We start from the raw sequence: 27,253 nt of genomic DNA, 5'->3' as shown, positions 1-27,253 counted from the left end.
GATGAAGGATAAGATGAAGTAAGGAATGCAAGTTGACAACAATGTAAAGAGTAAAGGAAATTGAGTTGGAGGTGGAGGGAAGCGATAAGGGTGAAGGGAAAAGGGTGGGTGAAGATATGTATATTTCTTTTTTATCGTTATTATCTATATTTATATGTGATGTAAATGTGGATTGTAATGAATGAGGAATGGAAATTAAAATAATTTTTTTTTTAAAGTTTGGGCTAAAGAAACTTCTCAGAGCAGTTTTTCACATAAACAAAGAGTTCCTTTTGCTGTGCCCTCCTCTTGTTCATCATCATTTCCCTCCAGGGGGCTGGACTAGATGACCCTTGAGGTTCCCTTCCAACTCTACAATTTTACGATTCGGTGATTCTCCCAGATTGCTCATCATTCCCTCCTAGCTCCCTTTCCCTTTCTGCACTCTTGGGTGGAATCGACGCACATATTTTAAAAATGCTGTGAAAATGCTTTAAAAAAAAACATTTTGAAAAATACATGGAATTTGGCATAGCTCACTTTCGCCATCTAGTGTCACGTTTGTATAATGCACCTCCCAACACATTTAAAGCGTTTTATTTGCAGCTGTGTAGCTGAGTCCTTGGTCACTCAGTTTCTATGCAGCTTCTTGGGTACTAGTCTGAGCTTTGAGACAGAGTGCCACTCTTGCAACTTCCTCCTTCTCCTCTTCAAGGAAGCGAAAAAGTAAACCAACCTCAGCAACCCCTTGACAAATGGGGCAAGCAAGCCTAGAGGTGGGCTCAGAGGCTTCGCATGTGCCAGGAGATGTTCTCAAGGGCCCCCTTGAGCCCACAAGTACCATGTTGGTGACGGAAGGACTGCAGTTACACCTATCCTGCTGTTCCTCTCAGGAATTTGGATCAGCCTTGGTCCGCTCTGCCATCCAGACAGCTTAGATGACCTTACCTGCTTTAGAACAGGGCAATGTGACTTTGAAGCAACTATTTAATGACCTACCTCACGGGAAGCAATAGAAACAGCTCCCTTAAAATAACTTGAGAAGGAGCTAACGTAGCACAATGCCAAGCTCTTATTAAATAAATGATCTCCGGTCTGGCACATTCATTCCCCTTGCAGTAGGATATGCAATCTAATCCCAAACGACAGGATGATTGGTGTAAATGGCTTAATTATTTGTTGCCTTTTGTTTTGCCTGGCTGAGACACCAAACCATATTGCACTGCCAGAACGTTGGTTTTGCTACCAGTTCTGTGAGTGGGAGGAGTATCCGGACAATCTCATGTCTAGGTCCAATTCACATCCTTTTTTGTTTTTTTGAAATGTGAATTCTACATAAAGGGAACAGTAGCCAAAATGACCAGACAAGTGTGCAATGGGCTTGGCATTCATGTGGCAGCCAAAGCAAAAATCCAGGCAACAATGCTGTTGTTTTTTCTGGAGAACAAACAACTTCCTCATCTGAACAAACATGAATTGATTTTTTTTTAAAAAGCAAAATTTCATAAGCTGCTGCCCAGATTGCTTTTCCACCAACCAACCCCTCCCCACCCCCTTCTGCTCTTTGCCTCACAAAGTCTCCCTCCATCTGCATTGCTTCAAAAGCAAATCACTGCCATCATTTCATCTGCATGCTTGCGTTCACATAGTTAAACCATGTTCAACATGCTCAGCAAAATTACACTATTTGCTTTAACTCTTACAAAAATGTAACAAAATGTAAATGAACAGAAAATGAATGAAAACACCTCGGTAAATGTATAATAAACATTACAAGTCAAAACAAGGTCTTATGGTAAAAATACAAAAATATAATCCGAATAATAGCAAAAAAGAATGCATCTCCAAAACTGAATATTGACTCCAACAAAACCCCTAAACAACACCCCACCCCATAGGCTCTAGACATCCCGAGCAGGAGGTCTTAATCTCAGGGGGATAGTGTGGGGGTGGGGGGTGGGGGTGGCCCCAGGAACACAATATTGAGGTGTGTTGGTGCAAAAACTGAGTCCTGTTTATACAGAAAATAAAATCTCTGCACTCCTCCTATAATTTTGAAGGAAAAGGTCACCAATCCACTTTAAATTCTTTGACTGCAACGCTTCAGCAGCCAGCCATTTCTTCACGGGGGAGTATTGATTCCTTTATTGGAAATGGAACCTGACACTGTATACTCAGAAGTAAGTCCCACTATATTCAATGGAGCTTACTCACAGGTAAATGGGTAAGACTGGGCAGCCTTACACTGCAATCCTAAGCATTTTTACCCAGAAGCAAGTCCTGCTGAGTTCAGTATGATTTATTCTCTTGTATGTTCCTGATCATTCTCAGAGTTTCCAATATATTTTTATTCTGATTATATCCTGCCTTTTTTCTGACAGGGACTCAAGGAAGATTACAGCTGAAATCTTATTTCATTCCATTTATCTGTGGAAGGCGTTGCACACGATCCCTTACCTCACACATTTTTTTTCTTTACAACTATCCCGTGAGGTAGGTTAAGCAGAGAGGTTGCAATTGGCTCAACGTGTCTCTTTTTTCATCTGAGAAATGTTGGAGGGTATGTTCCCTTGCTGCAAGAAGTGAAGTTACAGGGAACCAGGCAGAGGGCCTTCTCAGCAGTGGCGTCCTCCATGCAGAACATCCTCCCATCAGATGTCAAGGAGTTTTAAGAACTACACAACTTTTAGAAGACATCTGACAGCAGCCCTGCATCGGGAAGTTTTTAATGTTTGACGTTTTATTATGGTTTTATATTTTGCTGGAAATATGGTCTGAAGCTCAACATCAAAAAAACTAAGATCATGGCCACTGGTCCCATCACCTCCTGGCAAATAGAAGGGGAAGAAATGGAGGCAGTGAGAGATTTCACTTTCTTGGGTTCCATGATCACTGCAGATGGTGACAGCAGTCACGAAATTAGAAGACGCCTGCTTCTTGGGAGAAAAGCAATGACAAACCTAGACAGCATCTTAAAAAGCAAAGACATCACCTTGCCGACAAAGGTCTGTATAGTTAAAGCTATGGTTTTCCCAGTAGTAATGTACGGAAGTGAGAGCTGGACCATAAAGAAGGCTGATCGCCGAAGAATTGATGCTTTTGAATTATGGTGCTGGAGGAGACTCTTGAGAGTCCCATGGACTGCAAGAAGATCAAACCTATCCATTCTCAAGGAAATCGGCCCTGAGTGCTCACTAGAAGGACAGATCCTGAAGTTGAGGCTCCAGTACTTTGGCCACCTCATGAGAAGAGAAGACTCCCTAGAAAAGACCCTGATGTTGGGAAAGATGGAGGGCACAAGGAGAAGGGGACGACAGAGGACGAGATGGTTGGACAGTGTTCTCGAAGCTACTAACATGAGTTTGGCCAAACTGCGAGAGGCAGTGAAGGATAGGCGTGCCTGGCGTGCTCTGGTCCATGGGGTCACAAAGAGTCGGACACGACTGAACGACTGAACAACAACAACAACAATTTTGCTGGAAGCTACCCAGAGTGGCTGGGGAAATCCAGCCAAATCGGCGGGGTATAAATGCAACAACAATAACAACAACAATGTAAGGCAGCTTCCTTCAACAGAGAGTCACTAGCAGTGAAATTGAGTTGATGCAGAACACTAGCATCAGAATTAGACCATAGCACAATGGCAGAGCACATGTTTAGCATGCAGAATGTCCCAGGTTCAATCCTGGACACCTCCAGGCAGGGCTAGGAAAGACCCTGTCTAAAATTTTGCATAGCTACCAAATCGGTATATTGAGCTAAGTGGAACAACGGTCAGCATAAGGCCACTTCTTTCAGTTTTGGGGAAGGAGTTCCTGCATACCTTTTAAATGTTTCTAAAAAAAGACAATTTCGAAACTATGCTCTGTCTGGTTTGACAATTATGAATGCTGGCATCTGTCTGTCTCTGAAGACAATGGAGGAGTGTGCCTTTGGGGGTGAAGTCAAACTGCTGGAAGGTTGCAGGCGCAGCATCTGCTGTGGCTGTAGAGACTGATGCGGGAGAGACATGTTTCGTTGCAGGTGGGGCAGATGAACCAATTCACTACTAAGATGGAAATAAGTGCCAAACTTGTGCTGTATGCCACTACAGTTCTGGAATTGGTTTTCACAACGCAGAATTTAACAGCTTGGGGAAAGTCATGAAAGTGCAATAATCTGCCCTGGGCATGCCACCTACAATGGAGTAAATCCGCCTTTAACAAGCTACTATTGCCTCAAGAGAGTGTTGTTGAACAACCAAGCAAACAAGCATAAGAACCACCCAAGAAGAGCCTGCTGGATCCGGCCAACGTCCCATCTAGCAATCCAGCATCCTGTTTTCCCAGATGCCCCACTGGGAAACCAGCAAGCTGGACTGGAGCGCGAGACGACCTCTCCCCAACTGTGGTTTCCAGAAACGCGCATCCAGAGGAGCACTGCTGCCTCCTCCAACCGTGGGGGCAAAGCACACACCGCCACCATAAACCGGGAGCTCCCACCTCCTTGGAACTTGCCAGCCCTCTTTTAAGGACACCCAAGTTTGGTGGCCATCACTGCTCGGATCTGGAGGCACCCCCTTTTCTTTTGCGCGCGTGCGTGCGCCTTTTTCCCGGCCTCCTCCTTGCCTTCCTGTTCCTCCATTTTCCTCCTTTAACTCGTCGCAGGTATTGCTCAGGGAGTGGAAGCAGTTAAAGGGGCCAGGCAGGCAGGCAGGCAGGCTGCTCCCCCCCCCCTCCAGCCGCCCTGTGATATGCCAAGCACAGGGTGACGCAAAGGCTGGCAGACGCCAGCTCCACAAGCCATTTGCACCTGCGTAAGAGGAACAAGCGGAGCCTGAGCAGCAGCCGCAGCCACCGAGGCGGCACCTCGCGCTGCAGCCGCCCCGAGAGAGGCTCCCCGCGGCCGCCGCCCTTTCCTCCCTCCTTCCGCCGCCGCCGCCTCCTTTCCTCGCCCATCCTCCGACCCACGGAGAGAGCCCAGCCGGGATGTCTTCGCCGCCGGGTCGCCCCAGCTTCTCCGGGGAGCACTGGGTTGGCGACGGCGCCGAGGACGAGAGCGCGGCCGCCAGAGCTCCGGCGAGGCGCGGCGATGGCGAAGGCGCAGGGGCAGCGGCGTTCGGCTTCTCCAAGGAACCTCCGCCCGTTTCCATGGCGACTGCATCCACAGGTAAAAAAAAAGGAAAGGAAAAAGGCGAGGTACCCAGAGAGATGCTCCACAAAGGGCCTTCGCCACGTTGCGGCGCGCCTCTCGCGGCAGCTCTGGCCGCCCGGAGGTGGACCTGGCCGGATTCCTGGGGGGGTTCCAAGGGCGGTGGGAAATAAAGGCCCTGGAATGAAATGAAAGGGGCCATTGGAGATGGAAAAGGGACCCGGCTTCCTTCCAAAGTTCCACAAGGCTCTTTGGGGTTCATCCTTATATGCACTCTTTGGCCTGTTCTGTGGAGTTTCCGTGCGTGGCTATGGCATTTCAGCCAGAAATGTAATGGGTGGCATTTCTCTCTCTCTCTCCCCCCCCCCCCCCAATCCTTCATATACACACCCTCGACTGTATGTAAATCCTCTGGCCGGGCAGAAGTCATTCCCCAGACCTTTGGGTCAGCTTGCATCATAATCTGCCCCTTAGTCTCTCTCTAATAAATTCCAGCGCCCAGCCTTGATTAATTTGTCTGAGAGGCTCGTTGAAGAGGGCCTTTGGGACACTCCCCTCTCCCTTGAGGTGAAGGCACATCTGGTTTTAAATGCTCTTCGATGATGCTCTTAATGTTTTTCGATGCTCTTAATTTTTAAAAACGTGTTTCCATTTCCATTTTAGTTGTACTGTTTTTGCTACTGTTTTGGACCTCTTCTGGAGGAAGAGCAAGATAGAAAACTAACGAAATGAAATAAACATTGGTTTGCTTTTACAGTAGATGCAAGCCAGTACTTTCACTTTCAACCAGCTAATCCCTCACTCCCCCTTTTTTATGGTAGGCTGGAGATAGTACTGTAGTTATTTTCAGGACTCTCTCTGTGTGTGCCCACACTGTTTGTGGAATAGAAGAAGCTTCAGCTTCTGAGATAATAGTTTTGGGGGCGGGTGGAGGTTGGAAAGAAAGGATTTTTCCATCCCTTCATCTCCTGCGACTGAAGAGGTTGCCTGCTCTAGTTTTAATTCCCACCTGCCAAGGAACGGATCCGTGTCCCCATTATGCAATCTTGCAGTATTAAACTTGTGTGGAACAAGTTGGGGAGTGGGAGTGGATGGGAGAAAATATGGGTCCCAGTTATGCAACAGGACACCCGTTGCTGTCTGTAGCAGGAGCAGCTGCAATGTTGCTGGGCTGGGCTCTCCTCCCTCTCTGATCTCCTGTGCAGGATACTGTCCAGGGTTATTTGCAGCTTGCTGTGCTGTATGTGTGTGTCTGGCGCAGGCACAACACATTATTTTTGAACAGTTCCCACCACCACACACATTGACTTTGCTGTGTCTGTTCTTTTGTTGTGAAATAGAACCTAAATGCCTTTGCGTCGACACGGGTAAATGTTCAGCCTTTTGAGTAGGCTGCCAAACCAACCTGCTTTTTTGTGTGCCATGGATTTAGAGTTAATAATGTTTTCGTTTTCAGACCTTTTCACTGGTAAAGAAGTGGCTTTGCATGGGAAAAGAGAGGCAAATGTTGAGGAATACACGGTGCGTGTGTGAGTGCAAAAGGGGAAGGATAGATTTCCCTGAAAGTTATAATTTCAAGAGGGGGACACCCACACCCACACCCACTCCCAAGAAATCTGCTGCGTTGTCCCTTGTGGCAAGAAAGCTGAGCCAGTCTCAAGGGACAGACATTCTCAGGAACAAAAGAAGAGTAGTTTTTCTAATGCAACCATCCATTTCTAGTATTTTTTTTTAATCTATTGCCTAATTTAAAAACGAGTGCATTTATCCATCTCATTCAAACTTTCTAAATGGATTGCAGGAAATCAGTAGTTAAACTGATCAGGAAATCAGTAGTTAAACAAGGCTGGGAAGGGGGCACTGGAAAGAGATTTCTTTTACTTTACTTTTGGAATCCTCTCCAAAAGCTCTCCCTCCCTCCTCCCCCCTTTTTTTTGAAAGAAAGAAAAGCAACGCCTTTGCTTTTATGCTGTCTGAATCTGGAAGCCTGAGAAGAAAGAGGCAGGGCTTGGTGATTTTCTGATGCTTCCTTCATGCGGCTGGACCAGAGTTCAAAAGAGCTGACGAAAGCATAATGGCTTGATTGTTCGTTGTGTTGGTTTCTTATTTAATAATGAGGGGGGGGGGTGTTTGTGGGAGATGGGGATAGGGATGTTATTTCCCAAATGCAGCAGTACACGGTTACCATTGCATCTGAAAACACACCCTCCCACCTTTCCCATTTGCTTGAAAACTAAGTACCACTGAAACCGGCAAGGGCTACATTAGAATCAGGGTGTTGCCTTGTTCCACTCCCACTGCTCTCTTATTGATTCGGCAGTTCGAAATACGCAGATGAAAACTCCTGTTGCTGGAGGAAGTGCTTGTGTTTACCTTTCCTTTAGTCCATGAAATAAATGGCTTTTTTTGGCACTGTTTCAAATGCAGCCGGTAGTATCATATTGTGAACTTTCGGTGCTTTGAAAACGGGTTGGGTCTGCTGTTCACAAAGTGATCTGCTGCATCCCTTGCTCACGTGCGTGACTGAACCCCCAAAGCATGTTTATTGGGAAGTAAGTCGCGCAGACTTCAGTGATGCTTGCTTTCCAGTTCAAGGTTGCAGCCTTAATAAAATAGATTATTTAACTGGGGGTGGGGGGGTGGGGAGAGAGAATCGGCGGAGCTGATTGTTCAAGAAGTTATTTTGTGTAATATAGCAGATAGAATGGCCGTTAATGCAAAAGGAATGCGCTGCCTGTATATTTTGTATGCTATCATTTTGGCTGTTCTGCATTTAGGTATAAAGTGTGCTGTGTACATGAAATGCTTGGCATCAAAGATCCAGCCCCCTGGTGCACCTGCATGGGGCTGCATCCGAAATTGGCACCCCCTGGGATGCCGGATCTCCTTCATGCCTGCTGTAGCATCTAAGAGCGCTCCCTGTGCGCATGCAATATCATCATCATTATTATGCATGTGGTTCTGTGTGAGTGATTGCTGCTTACAGAGGTCCAAGGAACTCTTCTTGTAAAATTCTCACCGTTGCTATTAGGCTGCATCCGACTAAGTCATATTCAAAAGTAGACCCGGTCGAAATCAGTGGACTGAAGTTAGTCATGGCTTGGGTACAACTTGGCATCATTTGTCGATTTATTTGCTGCTTGATGCCCAAGTAGACTTCTAAGTGGTCTTCAAAGTATAAAAACTAGTGATACAAAATAGTAGCATCCACTATCCGCCTTGGTTGTTCCATCAGTAGGGCATGCGACTCTTTAATCTCAGGGTTGTGGGTTCGAGTCCCACTTTGGGCAAAAGATTCCTGTATTGCAGGGGCTTGAACTAGATGACCCTTCTGCTTCCCTTCCAACTCTGCAATTCTATGATTTGTTAGGGCCTTGTGCTATAATAGATTTGTTAGTCTTTAAGGCACCACAAGACTTTTCCTTGTCACGAGGCAGAACATTTTAAGGCTGCGGTCCTGGGAGTGAGTACCATTAAATTCAATGGGGCTTACTTCTGAGTAGGTATGTATGGGATTCCACTGTATGGTTACTTTATGGACTCTGGGGCTCTCCCTTCCTGGGGTCCTGTACCTTTTAAACCAGACAGCCTTTCAGATGGAGGATGCTGTCAAATATTCTGACAGCCCTCCAGTGCAGCCTTGCAGGAAGCCAGTGACTGGTACTAAATTTGCATATATTTGCATAAATCAGCACATGCAATTTGGTATATGCACTGCTTCGATTTTGCCAATGTGTGTACTTACCGAAATTCATTAGGAGTAAAATGGGTTTATGTGAGGATGGGGAACGGCAAGCAGTGCAGCGTTAGACTCGCCACCCCCCCCCCGGTCCCCCACTGCACATTTATTCTACTCCTATCCTGAGCTCTGTGATGGGCACTGCGTCGCAAACCAGAGGGAACATTTGATTTAATGCGTAGGCACTTAAATATTTCAGTCGAGAATCTGAGCTGTGAAAAGTCGGGAGAGTTCACACCTGTTCCTTCCGTATGGCCCATTGCAAAAATGGTTAAGACTGCATCTCATCCTAGCAGCCGTCAAATTTAAACGGGTAGCAAAACATCACAGCTTCCGTCTGATGCCTGGCCCTTTTCTCAGAGAGTGGCAGTTCTGCTTGCAAAAACTATTATTATTAATAATAATATAATGAAATTTTTTTTTTGTTTGGTGGGAAGGCGAAGAATTAGAAGCAGTCTCAAGCAGATGCCATAAATTCATGAAGATTATTCACCAGCAAGAGCGATGCTGGAGCGCTTTCTCTGTGTTCATGCCACCCAGCACACCATCTGGACCTGGATCCTGTTATTTATTTTTATACGGGGTTGGTTAAAAACAACATTGCCATAAATATTAATGCTGTTCCCTGGAATTCACTTCCTGGCGTAAATTCGTAAGGGCTTCCAGCGTCTCTGGATTGGCACATCCAAGGATTTCCACAACCATCTTGGTTTCTGAACAGCAACAGAACTTTATTCAGCTTTTTGCAACTTTTATAACAGGCAGCAAAGAACACGTTCCTGGAGTCAAAACAAACAACAACAACAATTTTCTTATTTATATGCCGCCCATCTGACTTGGTTGGTCCAGCCACTCTGGGCGGCGGCCAGCAAAATATAAAAAAAATAGTGAAACATCACACATAAAAAATTTCCCCATACAGGTCTACCTTCAGATGTCTTCTAAAAGTCAGGTAGTTGTTTATTTCCTTGACATCTGATGGGAGGGCGTTCCACAGGGAGGGTGCCACTACCGAGAAGGCCCTCTGCCTGGTTTCCTGTAACTTCACTTCTCGTAGGTAGGGAACCACCAGAAGACCCTTGGAGCTGGACCTCAGTGCCCGTCATTGCGAGATGATGATGATGATGATGACAGAGAAACCAGTAGGAGAACACTTCAGTCTCCCAGGACATTCTATACAAGATCTCAAAGTAGCTGTATTAATACAAAGGAATTTCAGAAGTAGACTAGAAAGAGAAGTTGCTGTATTGCAACTCATTACCAAACTTAAAACCACGGAGAGACCTGGTCTGAACAAAGACATTGGGTTCTTATTTCATTATACATGACAAAGCTATCTTTAGCCATCTTACCCCTTGCCTTTTCATGTAAGACCAATTGCAGTTGTTAATTGTCAACAGGTTTCCCACACCTATCAGCCAATCCCCCATTCCCACCACCCTTCTGAGTAATACCCCTCCCCACCCTCTCACTATATATAAGGGTCTGGGGACTTCTGTTTCAGTGTATCTGAAGAAGTGTGCATGCACACGAAAGTTCATACCAAGAACAAACTTAGTTGGTCTCTAAGGTGCTACTGGAAGGATTTTTTTATTTTGTTTTGATGATGATGATATATTTAATGTACATACTGCCTTATACCCGGAGGTCTCGGGGTGGTTTACAGAATAATTTCAAAATAAAGAACCACAAAATACATACCGGTAATCAAAATAAAAACAGCAACCCAATACCTCCCAAAACCACATTTTAAATATGCAGCAGTTAATTTGCTACCGTGTGATGATGAAAGTGTGGATCATATCCCATAATATGAACAAGCCCTTCTTCCCCCCCTTTTTTGAAAGTCATCTCTCTTTACTATTTTTTTAAAATAATTTTTATAAAGTTTTCATTTTACAATATATAAATACGTCCTCCTTTTTCATTATTTTGATTATTGAGCAGTATATTTGTTGTTGTTCAGTTGTTCAGTCGTGTCTGACTCTTCGTGACCCCATGGACCAGAGCATGCCAGGCACTCCTGTCTTCCACTGCCTCCCACAGTTTGGTCAGACTCATGTTGGTAGCTTCGAGAACACTGTTCAACCATCTCGTCCTCTGTCGTCCCCTTTTCCTTGTGCCCTCCATCTTTCCCAACATCAGGGTCTTTTCCAGGGAGTCTTCTCTTCTCATGAGGTGGCCAAAGTATTGAAGCCTCAGCTTCAGGATCTGTCAGGGCTGATTTCCTTCAGAATGGAGAGGTTTGATCTTGCAGTCCATGGGACTCTCAAGAGTCTCCTCCAGCACCATAATTCAAAAGCATCAATTCTTCAGTGATCAGTCTTCTTTATGGTCCAGCTCTCACTTCCATACATCACTACTGGGAAAACCATAGCTTTAACTATACGGGCCTTTGTCGGCAAGGTGATGTCTCTGCTTTTTAAGATGCTCTCTAGGTTTGTCATTGCTTTTCTCCCAAGAAGCAGGCGTCTTCTAATTTCGTGGCTGCTGTCACCATCTGCAGTGAGCGGTATATAATTCCTGTTAAATAAATAAATCGTGCCGGAAACCAGTCTAGTTAACAATTTTAGCTGTTGGATGTTGTACGTTGTTTTAAGTGCTCTGGTTTTAATTGTTCTTATCTGTTGCATTTTATCTTAAGCCTCTCTTTCAGAGACTTCTCACCCATAAGGCGACTTACAGACATAATAAATAATATGACTAAATAATTTTGACCCCTGTCGTAGGAAATCCCACGAGTCCCTCTCCTGGCTGTAGAAATACCGCCATGCTTGAAATGGCAAAATTGACTGGAAAGCTCGGGAACCAAGAAGACAAAAAACTTTAATAAAGAATGGGATTTTAAAAAATAACTTATCTAGGAGACCACTGTTGGCAGATGAAGCCATTAGCAGGTTTCTAATAACACTTGTAGCAAATACAATATGGAGAGGAGATATAATATGGATTATGAAAAAATACGCAGTTGAAAAGGTTGACAATAGGACCCATGGAGGGGTGGGTGGGAAATGTCGAGATTCATAGAAATCTTTAAATGGGGATATGTATTTTGTCTTGTTATAATACTACACTTTTAAAATCAAATAAAAATTATCCCCCCCCCCAAAATAAAATGCTTAATTGAATAACTAAGCATTTCTTACCTGTTGCAACACCCAAAACCTGAAACGTCCGCCTCTCTCAGTTTAATGAGAAGCTTTTGCTGTGCTCAACCGTGCAACCTAGGGCATGTTTACTCAGAAGTAAGCCCCACTGAATTCTAACTTGGTGTGCCCAGGACCTTAGAGAGCCCAGGGCTTTTCATGTTACTGATGCTCTGGGCCTGCAAACCACTGCAGACAATCTCCATGGGGACTTAAGCTATAGCTCGTGTTCCCTCCCACTCCGGCCCATGTAGGAAGGCTTAATTTATCATTTTACAACAATACCGTTATTATCCACACAGCCCCTCCAGAGATTCCTTAATCCTGGCTCAATAGCAAGCTGCTGTATCTGCGGCAGCTCTGTAAAATTCAGTATGGCAAAGGAAGGCCCCATAGAACACTGACTTTCTGTGCAGAAATTTCCAGGTTCAATCCCCGTCATCGCCAGGCAGCGCTGGAAAATCGTCCGGTCTGAACCCCTAAAGACCCTCTCCCAGTTGCTGTTGGCGGTATGGAACTAGATAATTATTTATTAAAATGGTTTATCCCCCTTTCTCCGTAGAGCTCAGGAAAGTTCAAAGCATTTAATTATTTTTTTTAAAATACATTTCTTTACCATGTTTCCCACCAAGAAGCTCAAGGTGGTGTTGTACATGGTTTTCCTCCTCCCCAGTTAATCCTCACAACAATCCTGTGAGGTAGGTTGGGCTTAAGAGATGGCGGCTGGCCCAAGGTCACCCAATGAGCTTCATGGCTGAGTTGGGATTCGAACCGTGGTCTCCCAGTCATAGTCCGACACTCTGTCCATTAGGCCACATTGGCTCTCATAAAAATACAAGGTAAAAATACAAAATACGTAATTTTATAGAAATTTATTTATGTACTAGCTGACCCGGCCGCGCCCTGCTGCGGCTGATTTTGTGTAATAATAATAATAATAATAATAATAATATTTATTATTTGTACCCCGCCCATCTGGCTGGATTTCCCAGTGTAATGGAAGGAGTTCTGTCGGCTCCCTGTCCTCGGCTCCTCTTGCATGAGAAGCGGCTGCGCCTCAGCCTCCCTGTGTGGGAACGGGCAGAGCTCCGTAGGGGAGGCGGAGAGGCAAGCTCAGCCTGGACTCCACAGGGGGAGGTGAGTGGGGAGGAGAAGGGGAAGCGGCTTCTGCCTCCGCCGCCCACTGGGCCTATCCTGCCCTCTCAGCCCGGCCCTCCACCAGCCCCGGCCCCTTCCCGCCCCTCCAGCCCAGCGATGGAGGTTTTTTTGTCCGCAAAGGTTGCGCAGGTTCTGTGACGCTGCCGGGCGATCTGGCTTTCTATAGGATGGTGTTGGAGTCTTCAGTGCCTTTGCTGGTGACGTGTAATAGGGGCGCCATTTTTTTGGCGTTTATTCTTTATTTTAGGTATGTCAGGTGTGGGTTTTTGTTTTGTTTTTTGAAATTTTATTATCCCATGTTATTCCCTGCTGGTCATGGAATGCTGTGTCCTAATTTGATGCTATTTGGTCCAGCGGTTACGGAGCAAGCTGGTAACCGCCGCGCACGCAATGGGAGTATATATATATATATATATATATATATATATACCGTGTTTCTCCTAAAATAAGACACCGTCTTATATTTTTTTTTTCGCTCAACAAAACACAGTATGGCTTATTTTCAGGGGATGTCTTATTTTAACCGCGTCGCATCGGTACGCTGCATAGCCACGCCTCTCCAGGCTGTTTTAATGGGAGGTACCACGTCACTATGGCTTATTTTCGGGGTATGGCTTATTTTTGGGGAACGGCTTATATTTCGCAAATGCATAGAAATCCTGCTATGGCTTATTTTATGGCTATGTCTTATTTTAGGAGAAACAGGGTATATATATATATATGCTACTATAGCAGCAAGAATGCTACTTGCCCCAAAGTGGAAATTAGCAGAAGTCCCAGCAAAGGAAGTAGGGATACAAAAACTTATGGAACACGCAGAAATGGCAAAACTTACTGGAAGCATAAGAAACCAGGATAAAAAACTTTCTATAAAAGAATGGAAATGGTTTATTGAATATTTACAGATAAATTGCAACCAGATAAAAACATTAGCAGGATTATTGTAACAACCTGCAGTTTCATAAGAGTATACATTTAAAGAAGATAATTAAATGAATTTGGATATGCAGAAGATATTAAATAATAAATTTAAGGAACTGCAGGAAGGGGGGGGGAAGGAAGTCAAACTTGGAAATGTTAAATCGGTTGTAAAACTAATGAAATGTATAAACTTGAAAAGTATGAATAAAAGCTTTTAAAAAGACACAAAAAGATAGTGGAACCTTGGTTCTCGAACTTAATCCGTTCTGGGAGTCCGTTCAACTCCTGAAACCGTTCGAAAACCAAGGTGCGGCTTCCGATTGGCTGCAGGAGCTTCCAAAAAACATTCGCAAACCAGAACACTCCCTTCTGGGTTTGCGGCGTTTGGGAGCCGATTTGCTCAGGAGCCAAGCCGTTTGACTATTAAGGTACCACTGTACATGATAAAATAGATGGAACGATGGCATTCCTTGTTTCCTGGGCTCCCATGAAAGGGCTTCCTATTAGACCGCAGAAATAATAGGCTTTATTTGTCTTTTTTTGGTAACTTCCTTTTGCATCATGCTGTGCTGTCTAATCTAACTTGATCAGTTTCCAAGATCTGTGACCTATCAAGAAAATGTATTCCAGCAATGGATGGTTAGGTTTGAGTTGAATGCAAGGTGAATCTGAATGTATCATGTTTAGGGAAGTTTTTAATGTTTGAAGTTTAATTGTGTTTTTAATGTTCCGTTGGAAGCTGCCCAGAGTGGGCGGAGTAGAAATTAATAATAATGATAACAATAATCGTATTTTTTCGTGTATAAGACTAGGTTTTCCCCTTAAAAATAATGTCAAAAATTAGGGGGCGTCTTATATGGAATTGGTTCTGTTTCGTCTCGGGACCAGATACGCTCCCACAGGATTTTGCTTTGCAGTTTATTTCTGGCAGCCAAAACTATGCAAGCAAGAGACGGGGTTGATAATATCTGGGAGGCTAGCACTGTGGCCAGGCTTACTTTTCAGATCTGTGAGAAGATCAGCCTTTGGAGTTTGGATAACTTTCTCATTGTATGGTTCTGAGAATCCCTCCTTTTGTGAGCAGGTGGAGAAATGGCTGCAGCCCAAGGGCCGCATTCCATTTATGTGCGAGCTTCTCAGGGCCGCATGGCAGTGGTGGGCGGGGCCAGAGGCAAAAGTGGGTTTTTTGCCTTTTGGAGCGGTAGAGTGGTTTCTGCACTCCTCTCTGTCCAGGCAAATAAAAGGTTTATACAGCACAGACCTGGGAATAGCTGCCTCAACGCTGAATTGGTGTGCGTATATTTCCACAGCTGTAGAAGCTGCTTTAAATGTTATCTTTGACAATAGAGAGTTAACTCTCTGCTGTCCTTTGTGTGTGCCTTCCTTTGGCTGGCAAGCGCCCTTGACAGTGTGGAAGAAAATGGCAGAAATCATAGAATCATAGAATTGTGGAGTTGGAAGGGACCCGAAGGGTCATCTAGTCCAGCCCCCTGCAATACAGGAATCTTAACTAAAGCATCCAGGACAGATGACCATCCAAACTCTGTTTAAAAGCCTCCAATGCAGTCCACAACCTCCTGAGGGAGATCATTCCATTGTTGGAACAACTCTTACTATAAGAAAGTTATTCCTGATGTTTAAGTCGAAATCTCCCTTCTTGTAACTTGAAGCTATTGGTTCAGGTCCTACCTTCCGGTGCAGAGAAAAAACAAGCTTGGCATCTGTCAGGAAGCCCCCCTCGCCGCAGCGGGAAGCGATCCCGGGGCGTCTGCAGTACAGGGAACCCCCGTCTCCGTTGAGCAGTTCGTCATCCTCCTCGAGTGGAGGAAGCGATCGCTCTTCCAGTGGGGAGGGGGAGATGGAGGCAGCAGGGGCTGTGGCAGGGATGGAGAGCCTCAGCACCAAGCGGGGAGAGGGGGAGAGGAACCCTTTCCGTCGCCCCGTTTGGACAGAGAGGAAGGGCGTACAAGGGGGAGGCGGGGGTTCAGGATCCCGCGCCTTTTATGCTGGACAAAGAACCGGAAATGGACATTCCCGGACTCTGCAGAGGGATGAGCTGGACGTCTTTACTGTAAATATCTGCACAATAAAGAACTTAGTGTTTAGAAGTTCTGCGTTTGGCTGATTTCTCATGAGCAACCACTGAAACTCCTTACAGCATCCCTTGAGATGTTTGAAGATAGCTCTCACATCTCCTCTCATTCTCCTCTTTTCCTGGCCAAACATACCCAATTATTTCAACTGTTCCTCATCAGGCTTGGCTTCCAAACCCCTGGTTGTCTTGGTCACCCTCCTCTGCACATGGACATGTTCATATCTCCTCTCAGTCTCCCCATTTAGCGTCTTATTGGGCACTAGAGCGAGAGTGGGGAACCCTTTTCATCTGGGGGCAACAGTTCCTAATGGACAGCTTTCCAGGGGCCACATACTAGTGGTGGGCGGAACGAGGAATATAAATGTTTACCTTTGTACAGTAGACTAGTTTCTCTGCTCACTCACAAACCCATCTCTGTGCTCCATCTATCTACCCACCCACCCATCCAAGCAAGCAAGAGGCATTATCAGGGTTTAGGGACACATTCCAGGCAGGCAAAAGCAGTCAATGAGGGATTGTGGCGTGGGGAGAGTCCCAAGGGCCAGATCAAGGTGCTTTGAGGGCTGCAATTGGCTCCCAGGCCTGAGTTCCCCCACACCTGATCTAGTGCTTACAAGCTTCGACAGCCTGTTGTATGAAGAATCAAAGAACCAGTTCCCAAGGCAGACGACAGAAGCAGAGAAGAAATTGCTCCCAGCCTTTGGTTTTATGTGGGGAGGGTTGCTACTCACGGCAGCAAAGGATGCAGAGGCAGATGTAGGAGACCGGCAGGGACCTTGCGAAGCTGAATTAACAATTCCCTGTTATCCAGGTCAGCAGCCCCAGTCCCCTTGTCTGCCAAGATTATCTGCCAGGATAATCTTTGCAGCGCCTCTGTGCAGGGGTGGGAGGAAAGAGACACTGTGGGGGCTCAAAGCACACAGAGGAATAATTGCATCCTCAGCCAGCAGCCGTAGCCATCAAGTTTGGTAGGCGGACCTCCTGAGTAGAGGAATCGGAAGCAAAGGAGGATGGGATACTTGGACCTTTTAATATTTGCACAGAATTTGAAAAGATGCATCTTCTCCCCCTGACATATGTCAAGCTGCACCTGCAGAAATGCACCACTGTTAAGTACGCAGAATTCTTTTCCATCCAATTATCATATACGTGGATTGTTAGTATCTTGATAGATCTGCCCATCCTCAATGAAACACTGGGGGATGGTTTGTTTTTGTGTAACATGAATGAACACTGTGGTCATCACCCTGTCTTTCCCTCTCTCTTTGCATGGACTGCTCTAAAGTTATATTCTCCTTTCATAGAAACTGTGGTTTGCCATTACACCTGAAATCAGAATACTGTGGTTTGCGTGAGTTATAAAAACCTGGATTGCAGACCAGGGTCTGCTCTTCATTAAGCTTTATTTTACTGCTATTATCACTTCTTGCCTCTTACAACAGACATTACACTCACCCATACTTAATATTGCTGCTTCTACTTTCATAGAAACCATGGTTTGCCATTACATCTGACATCAACAAGCTGGTTTGTGTGAGCCACTTGAACCGGAATTGAATTGCCACCCTTTCTCCAACCTTCCTCTACCCCACCTTTGACCTTGCAGTGGATCTGTGGGAAGGAAGTTTAATCCTCCGATTTATTGACCCAACGGACATATTAATGATGGCCGTAGTAATTGCTGTTTCTCGGATGCTCCTTCTCAGTGTGCACTTATGCACCTGCCCAGCAGCTAATATGCTCGCCTGATAGTAGATGGCACAGGAAAGGGGGGAAGATCAGCAATGGCAGGGGACATGTGGAATGGCACTTGGAAAGATAGCTAGCTTCCTGTGCCTTTGCTTGCAATAGTGAGCTAGATGCATCGGCGGTCTGACCCAGTATAAGACAATAGGTTTCCAATGGGCTGCTCCAGATTCATGGTTGTTTTCTGTGTGTGGTTGTATTCTGCAACGTGTTGCTCATGCAAGAAATGGTGGAGTTACACTGGATTATCCATAACCGTTCCACTTTATTTGTCGTTCTGCAATGCTTCTCTAGCTTTACATCGTCATTGCCATCTGGAGAGGAACTCTTGTGCACCAAAAGTGGGAGAAATCCCCCTCCTCCAAACATTTGTTGCATGGAAAGTTACAGGATTTCAGCAAGAAGTTCTGGGGTGTGTACCAGTTTGACACAAAGCTGTATGTCTCCCTCGGGAGCTTGTGGACTCTCCTTCCTTGGAGGTTTTGAAGCAGAGGTTGGATGGCCATCTGTCATGGATGCTTTAGCTGAGATTCATCCGCATTGCAGGGGGTTGGACTAGATGACCCTCGGGGTCGCTTCAGCACCAGGTAAAGGACTTTCTTTTCACCCAAACCTATTAAATAACTCACATAGTCTGAGCCTCTCAGTTTGTAAATATGAGAGGCTTTGAGACTGCTGTGATTCCTGTTTGCTTGTATTTAGGTTGGGTTTCAATTTTATGGCCCGTTCTGCATTTTAATTAGTTGTTTGTACCAATTTGTCATAAGCTGCTCAGAGGACTTTGTGTCATGAGCTGGCGCACAGACCTAGTTAATAAACAAATAAAGCAATACAATATTGCTTAAGTATGCCACAGCATACCTACATGGGATGCAAACTCGGAATGAGCTCCAGTGAGCACATTGCCCTTCTGTGTGAGATTTGATTCACTGCAGCTCATCAGACTTCCTCACTCAGACTTCTCCAATTGCCTTAAAATGTTTTAATGGAGACTTAATGTTATCTTGTTTTGCTTTCTTCCGAGCTTGTAAAACCAAACGGCTCATGAAAATGTAAGATACTAAGAAATAATACCCAGCATTATCTCTCTTCCCCCCCCTTTCTAGAGCTAACACCCCCATAGAACCAGTTACAGGTGGGTAGCCGTGCTGGTCTGAGTAATACCCCTCTCCACTCCCTCACTATATTTAAGGGTCTGGTGACTTCTGTTTCAGTGTATCTGAAGAAGTGTGCATGCACACGAAAGCTCATACCAGGAACAAACTCAGTTGGTCTCTAAGGTGCTACTAGAAAGAATTTTCGATTTTGTTTTGACCCCCATAGAAGTTATTTTCAGTATCTGCTCCAGTAATATATTTACCCAACAGTGCTGTTCCATGTACAGCAATGAACTGACAGGCAAGTACAGTCATACCTTGGGTTACGGCCGCTTCAGGTTGTGTGATTTTGGGTTGCGCACCGCGCTGAACCCGGAAGTAACGGAACGGGTTACTTCCGGGTTTTGACACTCGTGGATTTGTAACTGGCTGACTGACCGAACCCAAAGGGTGCTCATTAACGACTCCTCTTCATCCTGGAGAGAAGTGACTAGTGGGGTGCCACAGGGTTCTGTCTTGGGCCCAGTCTTATTCAACATCTTTATCAGTGACTTGGATGAAGGGCTTGAGGGCATCCTGATCAAGTTTGCAGATGACACCAAATTGGGAGGGGTGGCACCTGGCTTGAGAGCAGTACATGTGAAAAGGATCTAGGAGTCTTGGTAGACCACAAACTTGACATGAGTCAACAGTGTGATGCAGCAGCTAAAAAAGCCAATGCAATTCTGGGCTGCATCAATAGGAGTATAGCATCTAGATCAAGGGAAGTAATAGTACCACTGTATTCCTCTCTGGTCAGACCTCACCTGGAATACTGTGTCCAGTTCTGGGCACCACAGTTCAAGAAGGATACTGACAAGCTGGAACGTGTCCAGAGGAGGGCAACCAAAATGGTCAAAGGCCTGGAAACGGCTTAGGGAGCTGGGTATGTTTAGCCTGGAGAAGAGAAGGTTAAGGGGTGATGTGATAGCCATGTTCAAATATATAAAAGGATGTCATATAGAGGAGGGAGAAAGGTTGTTTTCTGCTGCTCCAGAGAAGCGGACACGGGGCAATGGATTCAAACTACAAGAAAGAAGATTCCACCTAAACATTAGGAAGAACTTCCTGACAGTAAGAGCTGTTCGACAATGGAATTTGCTGCCAAGGAGTGTGGTGGAGTCTCCTTCTTTGGAGGTCTTGAAGCGGAGGCTTGACAGCCATCTGTCAGGAATGCTTTGATGGTGTTTCCTGCTTGGCAGGGGATTGGACTGGATGGCCCTTGTGGTCTCTTCCAACTCTTCCAACAGTTAAAGGCCTAGTTATAGAGGCAAGTTTTTGCGTGGCGCCTGACCTACCAGGGAGTGGAAGAGCGTGAATGCCATCCTGTGATATGGATAGATAGATTATAGATAGATAGATGATAATGCAGTCATAGTGTGGGAGCACTCACAATGTGCCCTCTATGTTGTGGCTGTGTACGCGGTTTCATTTATGTCCCAACTCCTTACAGCAGGAATAGGGAACGATTTCATCCTAGCAGCCCAGATCTTTACCTACCCTGACCCCACAGGCCAGTTTTGAACTAGAAAAGTTGACCCACAAGGGATTCCTTTCCGGGAACAGTGTGGCAAGCCGCACCAAGCACAATTGGAAGTCCCTGCTCAAAAACTCTGACACCAGCTGAGGTGAGATGATTGATGGGTGAGTGTGGGGTATTTTTTTTGGGGGGGGGGGAGAACTGCCTTTCGGTCCAAATTGGACCCCCTGGCAGAGCACTCTGAAACCACTTACAGCCATTCTTGAACTTTGGTGCCCTTCCTGTTGCAACAGAAACCGACCAACACACACGTCTAATGTTAAACTCTGGAGGTGATATTCCTCAGACGGCAGCCTCTCCATCATAGCCAGCTCTGCTCGGATGAGATCGGCCTTCTCAGCTCTGCTGTGGGGCTCTCAGCATGGTGACAAAGCTGTTGCTCGGGAATCGATGAAGCTCTCGTCAATCACGATTCTGTGTCTGGTGTTGCAGCATGTTGCCGTGCTGGTGAGGCAGCTCCCGTCTGAGCTGCCTGCGCACTGCTGCGATTCAGTATTGCCATTTTCACTTCGGCTGCCAAGAAGCGAAGGGAGGCCAAGTCCAAGGGCAACAGAATTGAGTCCAAGGTTGGGCAAAGGGCAGAACTTCTTGTTCCAAATCGCATTAAGAAACTGCAACTAATCCAGAATGGGGCACTTAGACTGGTGACTGGGAGTGGCCACTGGGGCCATGTTACACCGGTCCTAAAGGATCTACGCTGGCTCCCAGTACATTTCCGAGCACAATTCAGAGTGTTGGTGCTGACCTTTAAAGCCCTAAATGGCCTCGGCACTGTGTACCTGAAGGAGCTTCTCTACTCCTATCATTTAGCCTGGACACTGAGATCCAGCGCCGAGGGCCTTCTGGCGGTTCCCACACTGTGAGGTTACAGGGAACCAGGCAGAGGGCCTTCCCGGTAGTGGCGCCCTCCCTGTGGAATGCCCTCCCATCAGATGACAAACAGATAAAGAACTACACAGCTTCTAGAAGACATCTGAAGGCAGCGGCTGTATTGGGAAGTTTTCAACATTTGACGTTTTATTGTGTTTATTATATTCTGCTGGAAGCCGCCCAGAGTGACTGGGGAAACCCAGCCAGATGGGGTATAAATAATAAAATTATTATTATTTAATATTTAATATTATTATTTATTCTTATTAAGAGGGAAGGGGGGTTATTGGGTTCTTTTTTATTTTGATTATATGTTTCGTGTTTTCATATTGTGATTTTATGTTGAGAACCGCCCTGAGACCTCCGGGTATAGGGCAGTGGGTACAAATTTTAATCATCATCATCATCATCATCATCATCAGTTGCCGCCAGCAATGGCTTCGTGTGTCACGTTCCTCCATTCCCTCCGGATGTTGGATTTCAGCTCCAATCATCTCTGATCATTGGTCATTCTGGCTGGGGCTGATGGGACGACGTCTGGAAGACACCAGTGCTCTCCTCAGCCGAGCAGTTTAAAGACGCGGAGAGAGGAACAAGAGCTTGTTTCTCTCCCTTCGCTGGTATGAGGGACCAACTGCTTCAGCAGTATATTGCTGGTGATACCACTGCGACTCCTGAGTCCCTTTGCCTCCAGCACACGGTTGTACCTTGTTTCTTGATATATCAATATATCACCCAGGCCTATCAGGGAGGATGGGAGTTGTAGTCTAGTAAAATCTGGAGGCCACAATATTGGGAAAGAGCAGTGCAGGGATTGGGGAAGAGGGGATGGAGATGTCATGGGTAAATGAGATATTAAAATATTCAGGAAATAAGTTATTGTTGTTCAGTCGTTCAGTCGTGTCCGACTCTTTGTGACCCCATGGACCAGAGCACACCAGGCACCCCTATACTCCACTGCCTCCCGCAGTTTGGCCAAACAAATGCTAGTTGCTTACCTATTTATCTACTTGCACTTTGAGGTGCTTTCAAACTGCTAGGAGCTGGGACCCACCAACGGGACCCTCACCCTGTTGCAGGGATTCGAACCGCCGACCTTCCGATCGGCAAGCCCTAGGCTCCGTGGTTCAGTGGTTTAGACCACAGAGCCACCTGCGTCCCTTAAAAACTTCCCATGTTGTTGTTGTTGTTTAGTCATGTCCGACTCTTCGTGACCCCATGGACCAGAGCAAGCCAGGCACTCCTGTCTTCCACTGCCTCCCGCAGTTTGGCCAAACTCATGCTAGTTGCTTCGAGAACACTGTCTAACCATCTCATCCTCTGTCGTCCCCTTCTCCTTGTGTCCTCCATCTTTCCCAACATCAGGGTCTTTTCCAGGGAGTCTTCTCTTCTCATAAGGTGGCCAAAGTACTGGAGCCTCAACTTCAGGGTCTGCCCTTCCAGTGAGCACTCAGGGCTGATTTCTTTAAGGATCGAAACAAAATAGAAAATTCTTTCCAGTAGCACCTTAGAGACCAACTGAGTTTGTTCTTGGTATGAGCTTTCGTGTGCATGCACACTTCTTCAGATACGAAGAATCTTTAAGGATGGATGAGTTTGATCTTCTTGCAGTCCATGGGACTCTCAAGAGTTAAAATTAGTTAGCCTGTTAATTAATGTATTTGTTTCAACCAGAGATAACTGTCACAAAAGGATCATTGCAAATCTAGCAAGGGATTAAAAACATGCACAAATTAATCTTAATGTTAATTAAAAAACCAAAAACAAAGCACTTTCCTGACCACTTATACCAGGTGCGATACGGGCAGTGCTATTTTTCCTTTAAAAATCTGCAGAAGCCACTGCTATGGTACCGGTAACCGATTTTTTCCGCATCAGGCCAGATCCTTGGAAAGTCTGTAAGCCCCAGTAGGCTATTACGAAACTCTCTCCCATGTGGTCCCTTAGCATAGCCAGCTGTTTTCATACTAATCAGCTTTAAGATGCTAAACAGTTGGGGTGAGATAATGTGGAATGGTGGGGAAGGGTCTGTTACATTGGGCTTATAAATCCTATCATGGACCATCAGGGTAAATAAAACTGATACCCCATTGCTCTCTGGCGGAATATAACTGCTATCCAGAATTAGCTAGGGGGATAGATAGATAGATAGGTTTATGTGTGTATATATGGGAGCTATATCAATATCGATATATCTATATCTGAATCTGGGCATTGTTGTCGTCGTCCTTAGTAGGTCCTTGGAAGCATTTCCCCCTCGCTAATCCTATTGATTTACTCTTCACTAAATATAATCTGCAGTGTTGTTTATTTGCTCAAAATAGAATTCTTCTGAGCATCAGAGTCCCCCGAGGAATGCAGGACGAAAGTGGGGAGGAGGGAGAGTCCATATTAATCATAAATAAAACATAAAACATAATGTTTAGCATTGTAATAGGGAAATCGCATACCGGTAAATGTTTTAAGGATGATGTTTTCAGGATCCTTGGCAATGGAATACTGGCTAGGGTTTGGTTTTTATTTATTTTTTTAAGTTCAGTGTTACGTTACACAATGGGGTGTTCTCTCCTCTAACACCCCCTCCCCAAAATGCCAGAGCACCCTTGCTTCGGAGTAGCCTAGTGGGCCTTTTGTTCTCAGAACTTGCTTCATCGCAGGATCCCCCTATGGGCTTCTCCTTCCTTCTTGTGCTCTGAATGGTTCCTTCTCTTCTCCTCTTCTGCTTTGGTCAGGCCACACATGAAATACTGTGTCCAGTTCTGGGCGCCACAATTTAAGAAGGATATTGACAAGCTGGAATGTGTGCAGACGAACGGTCGAGGGAGCTGGGTATGTTTAGCCTGGAAAAGAGGAGACTGCGAGGAGATACGATAGCCACCTTCAAATACCTTAAGAGCTGCCACAAGAAGGATGGAGCAAGCTTGTTTTCTCCTGCTCTGAAGGGGTAGGACTCGAACCAGTGGCTTCAAGTTACAAGAAAGGAGATTCCGACTGCACATCAGGAAGAACTTTCTGACAGTAAGAGCTGTTTGGCAGTGGAACAGACTCCCACAAGAGGTGGTGGTATTCCGTGAAATGCTATTAACAGATCAACTGAAAAGAAAGCTAAACAGCACAACCACGAGAGAAGTCATGCGATAAGATTCACAGAAAACTACAGCACTCACAATCCACAGAACGGTAGCAGCAACATTAACAAACTAGCAACCCAGAGCCAGGGGCGTTGCTAGGGGGGTGCGGTGGGGGAGGTACGCCCCGAGTGGCAGGTGTGACAAGCGGTGGGTGGGGGTGACAAGCGGCGGCCCCTCCCACCACTCCCCACGCTGCCGGTCACCCTGGGAGCAGCAGCGCTGCATGGACGGGGTGCTCCCTCGGCCGTGCGCTGTTGCTCCCGGGGCGACGGAGCAAGCGGCGGCGCATGGGGGTGACAAGCGGCAGCCCGTCCCGCCATTCCGAAGCGCTGCCGCTCCCTCTGTCACCCCAGGAGCAACAGCGCACGGCCGAGGAAGCACCCCGTCCGTGCAGCGCTGCTGCTCCCGGGGTGACCGGCAGCGTGGGGAGTGGCAGGAGGGGCCGCCGCTTGTCACCCCCACGTGCTGCCGCTGGCTCAGTCGCCCTGGGAGCAGCAGCGTCGGACCACCGCTTCCACAGCCTCCTTTTGAGCCGTAGAGCTTAAAAGCGGGCTCTTCGGCTTAAAAGGGGGCTGCAGAAGCGGCGGCGGCACTCCCGGAACCGCCCCGGGGGCGGGGCATCGTGACATCACAATGTGCCGTCACGACGCCCCGCCCCCGGGGGCGGTTCCTTTGCCGCCCCGGGTGCCGCGGAGCCTAGCTCCGCCACTGCCCAGAGCAAACTAAGAACTGTTGAATCCACACACACACATGTGCTCTCTCTCTCTCTCTCCATCCCATAACTCATAATCTTCCACTCAGTTCATCAGAAGACACATACAAGCAGTGGCAATTTTAAGTGTGTCTGCTTGATGTGCACTCTCTCTCTCTCTCTCTCTCTCTCTCTCTCTCTCTCTCTCTCTCATATAGCTACAGACCCAGAAGTGGCCCCAAAATGGGGCATCATGCATGGGGTTCATGCGCACTCCGCCATCATGCACAGGGGCCAGGAGTGCGACCCCTGCGCGTATGGGGAGCTGCCTGTGCACGTAATGCCCCTGGCGGCACCTCCGTTCAGAAGACTCCTAGGGCTGGAAGGTGGGGCAAGGCAGGTGGGAAAAGCCATTGCCTGGTGGCCAGCGTTAAATCTCGCTCTCCTTATGTTCCCAGCCACTCCAGTCCAGTGTCCTGTTTGCACAGTAGCCAACCACATGCCTGTGAATGCAACAGTGCCGTCTCCACTTAAGAGATCCCCGGCAAGCACTACAGTGGGAAATTCAGCTTCTGATGGGGGTTGGGGGCAGAAGATAGCCACCATGGCTCCTAGCCACTCGTCCGCGAATTTGTCCCTTCTGCCACCGCATCTTACGGAAAACTAATTCCATAGCACCATTATCTCTGGGATTTATTTACCGGTGCGCTGATTAATCAATTAAATAACCCTTGCACATTCTCGGACACAGCGCCGGCGCTTTTTCAGATAGTCAAGGAGGTGGGAGAGGCAGTCGCTCGGCGGCGGCGGAGGGCATGCTTTGCATGCGGAATGTCCTAAAGTTCGTTCCCTGGCATCTCCTGTTTTAAAACATCTCGGGTGGCGAGTAATGTGAACAATTAATCTCTGCCCGAAACCCTGGAGAGAGGCTGTCAGACAGAGCAGACTGTACCGGGAAAGCTGAGCAATTAGTCTGAGCTGGCATGAGACGGTTTCCTATGTATCGGGCATAATAATAGCCTCGGCGGAGCGCTGTTGCTAGGGCTGACCAGTGCTGCTTCCCTCCATCCTACTGGGAGAAGAGGAGGCACTGGTGGCAGACCAAATCTGCTCTTTTAGCCTAGGTTTTTATTTAACAGGGATCTCAGCTTGGGGGGGGGGCAGCAGAATCAGGCAGAACAAATGAGAAAGGGGAGCGCTTCCTTTCCAAACCGTGCAATTCCTTCCCTCCCCCTCATAGGAGCATTAAAGAACTGTAGAGTTGGAGTTACAGGTGGGTAGCCGTGTTGGTCTGCCATAGTCGAAACAAAATAGAAAATTCTTTCCAGTAGCACCTTAGAGACCAACTGAGTCTGTTCTTGGTATGAGCTTTCGTGTGCATGCACACTTCTTCAGATACACTGAAACAGAAGTCACCGGATCCTTAAATATAGTGAGGGAGTAGGGAGGGGTATTACTCAGAAGGGTGGTGGGAATGGGTGATCAGCTGATAGGTGTGGAAAACCTGTTGAGGACTCTTAACGGCTGCAATTAGCCTTGCAGGGAAAGGCAAGGGGTGAGATGGCTAAAGATAGCTTTGTTATGTACTGTATAATGAGATAAGAATCCAGTGTCTTTGTTCAGACCAGGTTTCTCCATGGTTTTAAGTTTGGTGATTAGTTGCAATTCAGCCACTTCTCTTTCCAGTCTATTTCTGAAATTTCTTTGTATTAAGACAGCTACTTTGAGATCTTTTATAGAATGTCCTGTAGAGTTGGAAGGGATCCTGAGAGTCGTCTGTTCCACCCCCTGCATTGCAGGAATCTCAGCTACAGCTTCCATGACAGATACCCACCCAGCCTCTGCTTAAAAACCTCCCAAGGAAGGGGTAGAGAGTCCACCGCCTTCCGAGGGAGTCCGTTCCACTGTCAAACAGCTCAGAAAGTTTTTTTCCTGATATTTAGTCAGAATCTCCTTCCTTGTAACTTGAAT

General features: G+C 46.5%; 1 protein-coding gene across 1 annotated transcript in view; it reads left to right on the top strand.

Annotated features, from left to right (window-relative positions):
* The first annotated feature begins 4,602 nt into the window (after nt 1–4,602).
* LOC117060475 (reticulon-1-like) overlaps nt 4,603–27,253 on the top strand; it is a 62,266-nt gene continuing 39,615 nt past the window's right edge. The window contains exon 1 of the mRNA XM_033172718.1: nt 4,603–5,127. Within this exon, the coding sequence (XP_033028609.1) occupies nt 4,947–5,127 (181 nt within the window). The 5' untranslated portion in view covers nt 4,603–4,946. The remainder of the gene's footprint in view (nt 5,128–27,253) is intronic.

The sequence above is a fragment of the Lacerta agilis genome, chromosome 1 (genome assembly GCF_009819535.1).
Source record: "Lacerta agilis isolate rLacAgi1 chromosome 1, rLacAgi1.pri, whole genome shotgun sequence".
NCBI lineage: Eukaryota > Metazoa > Chordata > Lepidosauria > Squamata > Lacertidae > Lacerta > Lacerta agilis.
Note: the sequence above shows the minus strand (reverse complement) of the source record. Positions and strands in the feature narration are given on the sequence as shown.